We start from the raw sequence: 12,337 nt of genomic DNA, 5'->3' as shown, positions 1-12,337 counted from the left end.
AATGTAGACTGGCAATGGCAAGGAAAGCGTTTCTGAAGAAGAGAAATTTGTTAACGTCGAGTATAGATTTAAGTGTCAGGGAGTCGTTTCTGAAAATATTTGTATGGAGTGTAGCCATGTATGGAAGTGAAACATGGATGATAAATAGCTTAGACAAGAAGAGAATAGAAGCTTTCGAAATGTGGTGCTACAGAAGAATGCTGAAGATTAGATGGGTAGATCACATAAGTAATGAGGAGGTATTGAATACAATTGGGGAGGAGTTTGTGGCACAACTTGACTAGAAGAAGGGATCATCAATTTAGTTTAGGAGGGCAGCGTGGAGGGTAAAAATCGTAGAGGGAGACCAAGAGATGAATACACTAAGCAGATTCAGAAGGATGTAGGCTGCAGTAGGTACTGGGAGATGAAGCAGCTTGCACAGGATAGAGTAGCATGGAGAGCTGCATCAAACCAGTCTGAGGACTGAAGACCAGAATAACAGCAACCTAACACATATCCATGCCCGGGGAAGGATTCGAACAGACGGCGCAAGGAGCAAGTCGGTCCGCGATATGACGCCGTTGAGCGCATGGCTAACCCGCTCCGGCAAGCTGTTAATATGATCCGGCGTTACTAAAAAGTTACTCACTTCTGGTGAATGATTTTCTGCGCAGTTCATTTAAAAAAGAATAACTAAAATGTATTTGATGTTACGGAAGAGGAAGGACGCTTAATTCATTACCCCTTGTTTTTATTCATGATGTTAGATTCGCAATCTGAGCATACGTACTATCCATAACCACGCTTTAGATACAAGTCATAGTCACATATATGCAAATACAACACGTTGGATTATACTTGAGGTATTTCGTTTCCCACGAAGTGGTGGCAGAGGATGCTGTTTCTCCAGTGCTAGCTATCTCAGCAATCAGCTGACAAGGAGACGGCACGACCGTGGGGTCGGGGATTTGTCTGAAATTTTGTGTGGTGAAAGAGGACCCCTAACACCTCGCGTGGTTAAAATATTTGGACGCACTACCCGGAAAATCCCGGGAAAAATCGATCCAAAGTTTCTTAGATGCCTTATGAGTATAAAATGTTAGCCCACTGACCAGCCGCCGTGTGGCCTGGGTGTTTAGGGCGCGGAGTGTTACGCCAGAGGTCTCGGGTTCGATTCCTTCTCTAGCACTATTTTTTCTCTTCTGTTTTAATTTCCTTTGGTTATTCCACCAATTATTCAGAAAGCTTCCCAAAACTACATTATCTTTAACAAATTAGTTACATTATTGAATAAAAAGTATTTTCTTTTTGTCCAACAACACAATTCATGGCGGTGGTTTTCCATTTTTCATTGTAAAGTAGATGAGGAGAAACATTGCGTTTTTAATCAGAATAACAAAATCGATTGGGAACATTCAATTATTTTTATACATATAATAATTATAAACAAGAACCGCAGTGGTAATCATCGTAAAAACAAACAAAGCAATAATTTTTGCGACATCTTGCGCAGCACATAAAAGCGGATTTTTTAGAATCACAGGGCGTTTGCAATAAATCTGTACAAAAACATGCCCCATTAACATTTACGAAAATGTTTTGAGTTTCTGATAATTTTGAGGCAAACCCGGCATATTGAATCATGTCTCGGGATATTGGTGACGATAACTGATGGTGAATTATAGAATGAATTTTTATACAATCTTCCCGGGAATTAATTTCACGATTCTCCTGTAACAATGCGCTGCAACTTTGCAAGCAACAGAAGAAAAAAAAGGTACCGGAGGAGGAATCGAACCCGAGACCTCCGGCGTAAGGGTCCGAGCTCCAACGACGCTTTTTTTCCAATTTATTAGACATAACATTCCACAGTAGTACATAATTTTCAACTGACATTTAAAAGTAATAAAAAATTAAAATTAATTACAGGTTCCTTGGCATTTTAGAAAAAATCAAAGTCTAAACCAGACAGTGATGTTCGTCACTTGATCATATTTGTTTTTCAAAGATAAAATTGTCTTTCGTTTCTTCGTGTAGGCTAGACAGCGGTTTGGCAATGGACTAATATTTTATACTCATAAGGCATCTAAGAAACTTTGGATCGATTTTTCTCGGGATTTTCCGAGTAGTGCGTCCTACTATTTTAACCACGTGAGATGTTAGGGGTCGTGTTTCACCTCACACAATTTAGGACAAATCCCCGACCCCACGGTCGAGCCGTCTCCATGTGAGTGAACTTGAGTATTATGTTGGTAGCACTTCATCACCTTGCCTGTTATACTGCGTAGCAGACTTTAAAGCTGTGCGGATCAGCATAACGAAAAGGCGAGGGGTCTCCCTCGTTTTGTCCACGACTGTGCATTTTACCCCCTGCTTCGATACTGCAGACCTGCACAGGTATTCGATGAATTTCGGTCGTTTCATTCCCTAATTTGAAGCAGAACTTCATGTTGATGCGTGGCTCCATTTTGTGCTTCTGACCGCGAATGCCTTTGTGGGGTGTGGCGTGCGTATGAGCACGAGCATATTGACAGCCGTGGCCGGTGCTCGGCTTTTGCAGTACCTGGAGATGCGCTTCGGCGTGGCGGCCCGGCTGTGCGCCAGCATTGCCTTCTCGCTGCAGATGGTGCTCTACATGGGCATAGTGCTGTACGCGCCAGCGCTCGCCATCCGCGCCACCACAGGCCTGGATGAGAACGCCTCCATCCTGGCCGTGGGGCTCATCTGCACCTTCTACTCCACCATCGGCGGCATGAAGGCCGTCGTCATCACCGACGTCTTCCAGGTGAGTCTCTGTCCCTCTGGCAGCTGCTCGTCAGCTGACGCCCTGTTCCACCCACTTCCTGTCCTTGCCCGGCCACCTGCACCTACAACACACGCTGCAGCTCCTGCCTCTCCACGTAAAATACACTACTGGCCATTAAAATTGCAACACCACCAAGATGACGTGCTACAGACGCGAAACTGAAGAAGGCGCTGTGAGATGCAAATGATTGGCTTCTCAGAGCATTCACACAAGGTTGGCGCCGGTGGCGACACCTACAACGTGCTGACATGAGGAAAGTTTCCAGCCGATTTCTCATACACAAACAGCAGTTGACCGGCGTTGCCTGGTGAAACGTTGTTGTGATGCCTCGTGTAAGGAGGAGATATGCGTACCATCACGTTTCCGACTTTCATAAAGGTCGGATTCTAGCCTATCGCGATTGCGGTTTATCGTATCGCGACATTGCTGCTCGCGTCGGTCGAGATCCAATGACTGTTAGAACAATATGGAATCGGTGGGTTCAGGAGGGTAATATGGAACGTCGTACTGGATCCCAACTGCCTCGTATCACTAGCAGTCGAGATGACAGGCATCTTATCCGCATGGCTGTGACGGATCGTGCAGCCACGTCTCGATCCCTGAGTCAACAGATGGGGACGTTGGCAAGACAACAACCACCTGCACGAACAGTTCGACGACGTTTGCAGCAGCACGGACTATCAGCTCGGAGACCGTGGCTGCGGTTACCCTTGACGCTGCATCACAGACAGGAGCGCCTGCGATGGTGTACTCGACGATGAACCTGGGTGCACGAATGGCAAAACGTCATTTTTTCGGATGAATGCAGGTGCTGTTTACAGCATCACGACGGTCGCATCCGTGTTTAGCGACATTACAGTGAACGCACATTGGAAGCGTGTATTCGTCATCCCCATACTCGCGTATCACCCGCCGTGATGGTCCGGGGTGCCATCGGTTGCAAGTCTCGGTCACCTCTGTGAACACTGGACGTTATATTTCAGATGTGTTACGACCCGTGGCTCTACCCTTCATTCGATCCCTGCGAAACCCTACATTTCAGCAGGATAATGCACGACCGCATGTTGCAGGTCCTTTCTGGATACAGATATTGTTCGACTGCTGCCCTGGCCAGCACATTCTCCAGATCTCTCAACAATTGAAAACGTCTGGTCAATGGTGGCCGAGCAACTGGCTCGTCACAATACGCCAGTCACTACTCTTGATGAACTGTGGTATCGCGTTGAAGCTGCATGGGCAGCTGTACCTGTACACGCCATCCAAGCTCTGTTTGACTCAATGCCCAGGCGTATCGAGGCCGTTATTACGTCCAAAGGTGGTTGTTCTGGGTACTGATTTCCCAGGATCTATGCACCCAAGTTGCGTGAAAATGTAATCACAAGTCAGTTCTAGTATAGTGTATTTGTCCAATGAATAACTGTTTATCATTTGCAATTCTTCTTGGCGTAGTAATTTTAATGGCCAGTAGTGTAAATGAGAGTGCTAGCTTCATTAAGGAAATACTGTTTAGCTCTCACACATAAGTTGTTTCCTCACTCACGAACGTGCTCCACCCCTGTGGTATGGTACTGAAACGCCAAAAGCCAAAATACATCTTTGAAGAATGGCATCATGAAACCACCAAAGAGTTGGTCAAGCGACCATCTTCATGTCACCAACGTAGTAACATAAATGTATTATAAATGGCACATGTCAAAATGATATCACAATGAAATGAATATCCTTAGCTGCATACAGGCGTCGATATAAGTCAACTGGGACAGTTGAAAATGTGTGCCCTGACCGGGACTCGAACCCGGGATCTCTTGCTTACATGGCAGACGCTCTATGCATGTTTTTTTTTTATAAAAACATTTAAAAAAAACAATGTTACACTCCAAATACATACTAAGTTATGCATACATGAAGTTTTTGAAACAAAACGGTTTGATCATTTCAGTTACGCTGACGTTAAGGAAAGACAACAGAGGATTGTGTTACTGACTAATTACCAGAAATAATTAATTTAAACTTCAAGAACAAAATTTTTAAAGACATTCAAACTTCAACCTGAAGAAGTAAAATCTGCACTTTGAATTACATGAGGTGCAATCTTTACAGAAGCATAATTTCTTTATGGTGGATCAGCAAGATGATGGGATAATTTTTATCAAAACAATTTATAATCATATTAGACAATTTCTGAAATACTTGAGAATGGCGGAAAGGAGATATATAATAAAGTTGACTAGCCTTCCAACTACACTTTCTGGACATTAATTGAATCTTAAGTATCTGAAGTGATCAGATCTATATAATCAGTCTTTCACTGGATCAGATCTATATAATCAGTCTTTCACTGAGAAACTGACTTACACATCACAGTGTAAAAATGAACAGGGCAATGTGCCAGCCATTGAATATTACAGTTATCAGATAGAATCTTATGGCTTTAAACAATCGATAAGGACATTCTATAAAAACTGTCTATTTCCAAATTTCTAGTATAAGCCAATAATGCACCTTTAATGTTTTGTGTTTTGACACTATTTCGATACACAATCTCAATGTCACATAAGGTCTGTACATTAGCTTATAAGTTGCAAAAACTACTCTCTGAAGTAGAAAAAGTACACATCATAAATATACTGTAAAATCTTAAATAGTATCCTTAAGGCAACTACAATACATCACTGTCAACACAGTCTTCTTTTTTATATTAACCAATGCCTATTCTTTCAAATACAATTTTTAACATATTACCCAACTTTTTCTAGTGATTCGAATAGCTTCTAATTTTGTGAAACTCACACAGCATGTGTACCTTGAACTCTACGATGCTATCGGATCCTAATTTGTTAAGGACGTAGTTAACAAAGTTTCCCAGCAACCAGTACACAGCGTTATTTTAGCTTCTGGGAAATAGCGTGCGTCAGGCCTGTGTAGCAATGACAGCGATATATACTCAGGGGATGTTCGTGTAATCAGAGCTATTTGCTCTCGGACCCACTTCCAACTATTCATGTGACCACTGCAAGTATATCTGTGAATTACTGTGTCAACTAGATGGCATTGTTGACATAAATTTGTTTCACAGAGTCCGATTGCGTGCAGTCTTTCATTGGTGCTAACTATGTTGTTAACTGTCTTGTACCATGACGTTTTTATATTAGACGTGAGCACATTAGAACTAATGTTTTTCCAAATCTCAGTCCACTCAATGTTTGGAAACTGTCGTTCTATTTTGTTCCTTCCTTCGCTTTTCTTTCGTTCCCGCATTATGGCTCTCGATGTTAAGTGTCGGGACTGCCTGAGTTCGACACTGACATAACTAAACTCAACATAGAAAATCCTCACGTGCTGTAAGCGACTGTTGATATTCTGCACGTCAATCGGGGGAAGCAGGCTTGGAGGCTTAATGATCTCGAAAAGTTGGCTGGTTATGCTTTCTCGCGAGTCTCTTATTAAATTAACTTGCCTTTTGATAAAAAGAGCAGAGGCTTTATCCGTTATATCAGTTAATCCTAGTCCACCATTTTCAGGATCTAAAGTGGCTACTTTAGCAGGTAATCTGAACACTTCACCTCTCCACAAAAAGCTGGTGATTTTGGACATTATTCTCCTCGCTATCATTCTCGGTATTGGAAACAGCTGGGCAGTATAATAAGCCTTAGCAAGGATGCATGAGTTGATATACTGTGTTCTTTGAACTTGGTTCATATATCGAGTTAAATTCTCTACAATGGCTCCTTGCACTTTAGCTGCTGCAACTTTCCAATTTAAAGCCGTCATTTTCATAGGACATGCTGTCAGGGTGATCCCAAGTGTTTTATCTTGTCGGACTATTTTTGCCCACTCGACGTTGATATTATCAAAACCTCTGAGATTTAACATCTTACTTTTTTTGTCGTTAGCATTGGCTCCAGATGCTCTACAGTACGAATCAATCACCGTTGCTAGCGTGGTTACCTCGTCATTATTCCTTATAATGACCCCTATATCGTCAGCATAGGCTCTTATAACTGTTTTATTTCCTGATAATGTTAAGCCTTGTAATGTAGCATGGACATGTCGGAGGAAAGGTTCCAGCGAAATGGCGAAGAGCAACATGGACAGAGGACTTCCTTGAGGAACACCTCGTTGTATTTGCATCGGCCTGGATTGTTGACAATTCACCGCTATTTTAGCATTTATTCCAGTTGCTATGTTCTTAATCAGCTGTATGACCCTATCGTTGAAACCTATTTTCTTCTATGTCTGTAGAAGATATTCATGATTTACTATATCGAACGCTTTATAAAAATCTAAAAACAATAAAGCACACTTTATGTTTGTTACAGAAGTTATTGCAATGATATCCCTGAATACCGCTAGATTTTGAAAAAATGGTTCTGCCTTGCGCACTGTTCTGATGTTGACTAATAATTTTATCTGTAAGGCATGAAATTCTCTTGTTTATTATTCTAGCTATTAATTTATAATCAGAATTCAGCAGTGAAATTGGACGAAAATTATTTAAATCTTTGTTTCCATTATTTTTTGGCACCAAAACAATTTTACTCTCCTTAAACTCAGCCGGAATCATTTTACCCTGAATATCCTCATTTTCAATGTCCGTGATTTTTGCACCTACTATTGGCCAGCAACGGATGTAAAACTCTGCTGGCAGACCATCCGGTCCTGGGGATTTTTTTGGTGGTGAGGTGCACAGAGTCTCATACACGTCTTTTTCAGTGACAACCTCGAGAAAATTTTCGTTGTCATCTTCTGTCAGCTGTGGGGCTAGGATGTCCACGCATGTGAGCCACCGAGAACACAGTGGATAGTGCGACTGCAGGGACTTATCTCTGGCACGCCACCCATGACACTCACACTCACAACTTATTGTCCCGCAGTATATTCATAGTGTCCCTGCCCATCATACTCATTACTCGCAGCCTTACCGTCGATTCTCGTAAGAGTTCGGGCACTGTTTGTGCATCCACACAGGAGAAGATGCTCAAATGGCCGGTGAGCCTTAACTATATACAGGGTGGTCCATTGATCGTGACCGGGCCAAATATCTCACGAAATAAGCGTCTAATAAAAAAAACTACAAAGAATGAAACTTGTCTAGCTTGAAGGGGGAAACCAGATGGTGCTATGGTTGGCGCGATAGATGGCACTGCCATAGGTCAAACGGTTATCAACTTCGTTTCTTTAAATAGGAACTACCATTATTTATTACATATTCATATAGTACGTAAAGAAATATGAATGTTTTAGTTGGACCACTTTTTTCGCGTTATGATAGATGGAGCTGTAATAGTCACAAACGTATAAGTACGTGGTATCATGTAACATTCGCCAGTTCGGACGGTATTTGCTTCGTAATACATTACCTGTGTTAAAATGGACCGTCTACCAATTGCGGAAAAGGTCGATATCGTGTTGATGTATGGCTATTGTGACCAAAATGCCCAACGGGCGTGTGCTATGTATGCTGCTCCGTATCCTGGGCGACATCATCCGAGTGTCCGGACCGTTCTCCGGATAGTTACGTTATTTAAGCAAACAGGAAGTGTTCAGCCACGTGTGAAACGTCAACCACGACCTGCAGCAAATGATGATGCCCAAGTAGGTGTTTTAGCTGCTGTCGCGGCTAATCCGCACATCAGTAGCAGACAAATTGCGCGAGAATCGCGAATCTCAAAAATTTCGGCGTTAGAATGCTACATCAACATTGGTTGCACCCGTACCATATTTCTATGCACCAGGAATGGCATGGCGACGACTTTGAATGACGTGTACAGTTCTGCCACTGGGCAGAAGAGAAATTACGGGACGATGACAGATATTTTGCACGCGTTCTATTTAGCGACGAAGCGTCATTCACCAACAGCGGTAACGTAAACCGGCATAATATGCACTATTGGGCAACGGAAAATCCACGATGGCTGCGAAAACTGGAACATCAGCGACCTTGGCGGGTTAATGTGTCGCGCGGCATTTTGGGAGGAAGGATAACTGGTCCGCATTTTATCGATGCCAATCTAAATGGTACAGTGTATGCTGATTTCCTACGTAATGATCTGCTAATGTTACTACAAGATGTTTCACTGCATGACAGAATGGCAGTGTACTTCCTACATAATTGATGTCCGGCGCATAGCTCGCGTACGGTTGAAGCGGCATTGAATAGCATATTTCATGACAGGTGGATTGGTCGTCGAAGCACTATACCGTGACCCGCACGTTCATCGGATCTGATGTTCCTGGATTTCTTTCTGTGGGGAAAGCTGAAGGATATTTGCTATTGTGATCCACCGATAACGCCTGACAACGTGCGTGAGCGAATTGTCAATGCATGTGCGAACATTACGGAAGGCGAACTACTCGCTGTTGAGAGGAATGTCGTTATACGTATTGCCAAATGCATTGAGGTTGACGGACATCATTTTGAGCATTTATTGCATTAATGTGGTATTTGCAGCTAATCAGGCTGTAACAGCATGCGTTCTCAGAAAGGTATCACATTGGAACAACCGAAATAAAATGTTCAAACGTACCTACGTTCTGTATTTTAATTTAAAAAACCTACGTGTTACCAACAGTTCGTCTAAAATTGTGAGCCATATGTTTGTGACTATTACAGCGCCATCTATCACAAAGCGAAAAAAGTGCTCCAACTAAAACATTCGTATTTCTTTACGTACTACACGAATATGTAATAAAAATGGGGGTTCCTATTTAAAATAAACGAAGTTGATTTCCGTTTGACCTATTTCAGCGCCATCTAGCGGGCCAACCATAGCGCTATCTGGTTTCCCCCTTCAAGCTAGACGAGTTTCGTTCTTTGTAGCTTTTTCGTTTGACGCTTATTTCGTGAGATATTTGGCCCAGTCACGATCAACGGACCACCCTGTATGTATGAAGATGGCATCTGTTGTTTCGGAAAGCAGCGAGTAATGAGTATGATGGGCAGGGGCACTATGAATGTGGTGCAGGACAATAAGTTGCGAATGTGGGTCTCATGGGTGGCGTGCCAGAGATAAGTCCCTGCAGTGGCACTATCCTCTGTGTCCTTGGTGGCTCACATGGATAGAGCGTCTGCCATGTAAGCAGGAGATCCCGGGTTCGAGTCCTGGTCAGGGGACGCATTTTCAACTGTCCCTGCTGACTTACATGAACGTCTGTATACAGCTAAGGGTATTCATTTCATTGTAATTTCATTCTAACGAGCTGCATGGTCACTGACATGTCCGAAAAAAACAGATACCATCTTCATATATACATGCCAAAATAAAAACGTAATCGGGTGCCAATGGTCGTTTTTACAAGAGAAACCACACAATGACATTAAAACAAAGACAGAATTCTTTCAAAATTGTTTTTGGAGTTGGCACCTAGGTTGCAGCCTACAATAGTTAGCCTGCTACATTATATGTGCGTGCATGATGTTCCAGCAACTTGACGACACTTGTTCTTCTGATAACACATTTATGAATGGTAGTTACGAATGATTGTGAGACCACAATATCCCACCACCATCCTATGACTCACATTTGCTGAGTATGGATGTAGACTCTCTTTCCGATTGTGTTGTTGCTGTTCCTTATGTCTTCCTTTCCCAGGAATCCTGTCAAAGATGTCCTTCGACCCCTCTTTTGTCCATTACTAACGACGTGTGTGGTCCGTATGACTTGTGAACCCTTCTGCTACAGCCTTGTTCTCTTCCCATTCCACCACCCCCTCACCAGCCCCTCCTTCACCACCTGCTCCAGTAGGATTGTTTGGATGACCGGAATTTTTCTGTTCTCAGTCTCTATTAATGTTCGCAGCAGTGTTCCTGGTCAGTATTAAAGGTTCCATTGATGCAGGAGGCTTCGACAAGGTGTGGGAGATAGCCACCACTGGGGGCCGTGCAGACTTCTCCAGGTGTGTTGCCAGCCATTGCCTACTAACTTCGCTCTTGTGTTACTGTTCTCCTTGAACACATTTTAAAAAGTAGCACTTTGTTGTTGATTATGGAAGAACAAACAAGAACCTTTTTCCTCCTTTTTCAAATTTTCTTGTGTGTTCAAACATAAACATCTTCAAATCAGTTTTCAAGTTAGTAAAAGTAAAGACAACCACTCACTCCGTTCAGAAAGAACTGAACAGTCCATAGGCACACAGATTTGAAGACATTAATAAAGTACCTCAACTTTTGGTCTTGGGTTGTTCTTCTTCATGGTACAACAGCATGTGTGTAAGGAATGGGGATTGGTTTTCTTTCTGTTAATGTTGTCTGTATTTTAACACACACACACACACACACACACACACACACACACACACACACACACACACAGGCTGTACAAACTCTAGGGATTGAGCAATGAAAAGATACGGAACAAAAAAGTCTAGTGCACTTACGTCCGGAAATGCATGGTTTCCATGCTGGAGACCATTTATCCAATCTTACTTTGTTACAGAAAAATTCGGAGTAGGTATTAAAATCCATGGAGGAGAAATAAAATCTTTGAGGTTCGCCGATGACATTGTAATTTTGTCAGAGACACCAAAGGACTTGGAAGAGCAGTTGAACGAAATGAACTGTGTCTTGAAAGGAGGATATAAGATGAACATCAACAAAAGCGAAACGAGGATAATGGAATGTAGTCGAATTAAATCGGGTGATGCTGAGGGAATTAGATTAGGAAATGAGACGCTTAAAGTAGTAAAGGAGTTTTGCTATTTGGGGAGCAAAATAACTGATGATGGTCGAAGTAGAGAGGATATAAAATGTAGACTGGTAATGGCAAGGAAAGCGTTTCTGAAGAAGACAAATTTGTTAACACCGAGTATAGATTTAAGTGTCAGGAAGTCGTTTCTGAAAGTATTTGTATGGAGTGTAGCCATGTACGGAAGTGAAACATGGACGATAAATGGTTTGGACTAGAAGAGAATAGAAGCTTTCGAAATGTGGTGCTACAGGAGAATGCTGAAGATTAGATGGGTAGATCACATAACTAATGAGGAGGTATTGAATAGAATTGGGGAGAAGAGGAGTTTGTGGCACAACTTGACTAGAAGAAGGGATCGGTTGGTAGGACATGTTCTGAGGCATCAAGGGATCACCAAATTAGTACTGGAGGGCAGCGTGGATGGTCAAAATTGTAGAGGGAGACCAAGAGGTGAATACACTAAGCAGATTCAGAAGAATGTAGGCTGCAGTAGGTACTGGGAGATGAAGCAGCTTGCACAGGATAGAGTAGCATGGAGAGCTGCATCAAACCAGTCTCAGGACTGAAGACCACAATCACAACAACAACAACAACAACAACAACAGCGTTTTTTTTTTTTTTTTAAATTTATAAAGGCATTTGGATCAAATTGAGCCTTTACTACAAAGAGCCAAAGGTACTAATGATTCACAGCAAACAATTTCAATTTCATAGTGTGGCTAACACAGAGGTTTTTGAGGCAAGCAATATTAACTCAGCTGCCAATTCCACAATGGTGAAAACATTGAGAGGGGCCATTCTATTAAAACTTGCTGCCATATTAAAACTGTGTGCCAGGCCGAGACTTGAACTCGGGACCTTT

The 12,337-nt window shown here is 42.5% G+C and overlaps 1 protein-coding gene across 1 annotated transcript in view; it reads left to right on the top strand.

Annotated features, from left to right (window-relative positions):
- LOC126427310 (putative sodium-dependent multivitamin transporter) overlaps nucleotides 1–12,337 on the top strand; it is a 143,641-nt gene that overhangs the window by 71,143 nt on the left and 60,161 nt on the right. The window contains exons 4-5 of the mRNA XM_050089614.1: nucleotides 2,543–2,767; nucleotides 10,569–10,684. Coding sequence (XP_049945571.1) covers nucleotides 2,543–2,767; nucleotides 10,569–10,684 — 341 coding nt within the window. The remainder of the gene's footprint in view (nucleotides 1–2,542; nucleotides 2,768–10,568; nucleotides 10,685–12,337) is intronic.

Source organism: Schistocerca serialis, chromosome 11 (assembly GCF_023864345.2).
Source record: "Schistocerca serialis cubense isolate TAMUIC-IGC-003099 chromosome 11, iqSchSeri2.2, whole genome shotgun sequence".
NCBI classification, from domain to species: domain Eukaryota; kingdom Metazoa; phylum Arthropoda; class Insecta; order Orthoptera; family Acrididae; genus Schistocerca; species Schistocerca serialis.
The sequence above is the reverse complement of the archived record's forward strand: the minus strand, read 5'-3'. Positions and strand labels throughout refer to the sequence as shown.